The 1,304-nt window shown below is 41.1% G+C and overlaps 1 protein-coding gene across 1 annotated transcript in view; it reads right to left on the bottom strand.

Moving 5' to 3' along the window:
• Positions 1-1,138: 1,138 nt before the first annotated feature.
• Positions 1,139-1,304, bottom strand: part of LOC111258360 (protein NRT1/ PTR FAMILY 8.2-like) — a 3,502-nt gene continuing 3,336 nt past the window's right edge. The window contains exon 4 of the mRNA XM_022829580.1: positions 1,139-1,258. Coding sequence (XP_022685315.1) covers positions 1,139-1,258 — 120 coding nt within the window. The remainder of the gene's footprint in view (positions 1,259-1,304) is intronic.

Below are 1,304 nucleotides of genomic sequence, written 5' to 3'. Positions count from 1 at the left end.
GACTTATACCAAAAATTCCCTTGAAATGCAATTAATTAAATAAATATAGCACACTCGGTTAGCACTCCACCAAATTGCGGATATACCAAATTTTAACATGGAGTAACACATGTTGTATGGCCCCTTGTTTGCCGAGTGTCAAAAAAAACACTCGGCAAAGAGGGGGGTTTGCCGAGTGTCAAAAAAAACACTCGGCAAAGAGGGGGGTTTGCCTAGTATTTTTTTTGACACTCGGTAAAAAAATAATTTTTTTTCTCTTTTCACCATGAAATTTTTTCTACTCCCTACATACAACATGTGTTACTCCATGTTAAAATTTGGTATATTTTTGAATTTATTTGCTATATTTATTTAATTAATTGCATTTCAAGGGAATTTTTGGTATAAGTCAAATTTGAACTGCAAGTGATTCAAATTACGGAATAAAATGAGTAGAAAAATGATATTCATGTTATTTGGACCAATTTGAGACCTGACCCATGAAATGAAAAGAAATTTCGAACATCTTGTTCAGGAAACACGACCATGAACGTGTGGCAGTAGTATTTTTAAATTGTAAAAAAACAATCAAAGTCTGAAAATTATGAGATTTGCCATGATGTGATGATATAATACGTGGAGGCTGTGGAAAAAAATTGAGAAGATTTTGCACATTTTATCATGTACGATGATTACAAACCGAAGCATCTCAGAAGAAGAATAGTAACTTTGAGAAGGATTCGAAAAAATTTAGAGTCGAAGTGACGGTCGAGTTCGGTTTGACTACAAAACTTTTTGTATAGTCAGTAGAGAACCTATATTGGTTCGTGTGAAAATTTAGTATTTTTTTGAAACTGTTGGATATTTTTTAAATTTTTTTCAAAATTTTTTTGCCGAGTGTCCTACGTTGGACACTCGGCAAAGAAACTCTTTACCGAGTGTCCACGTAGGACACTCCGCAAACAGAGGGCACCGCAAAACAAATATCGCTCCCCCACCCGGCCCCCTCCCCACTTTCCTCTTCCCCGCACGCCTCGGCCCCCTCCCCCCATTGTTCTACTTCATGGGTTGTGAAGTCCCCGACCGCCGGGCGCAGTCTCTTTTGTCTCTCTCTGCAGGAATCGCGTTATCCCGCACCGTATCCTATGGTTCGTCCAGACTAGGCGTTGTCGAACGCGGCGGGGTGACCGGGTCCATGTCGACTCAACGCCACCAATAATTCCTGGGGATCCGTGGTGTCCTCCTTTGGTAGCCCCAGCTGCCAGGCCACCTGCTCCAACTGTTACGCCCGCTGATAAACCACCGACAGCAGTTTACCGTGGCAA

The sequence above is a fragment of the Setaria italica genome, chromosome VIII (assembly GCF_000263155.2).
Source record: "Setaria italica strain Yugu1 chromosome VIII, Setaria_italica_v2.0, whole genome shotgun sequence".
NCBI classification, from domain to species: domain Eukaryota; kingdom Viridiplantae; phylum Streptophyta; class Magnoliopsida; order Poales; family Poaceae; genus Setaria; species Setaria italica.
The sequence above is the reverse complement of the archived record's forward strand: the minus strand, read 5'-3'. Positions and strand labels throughout refer to the sequence as shown.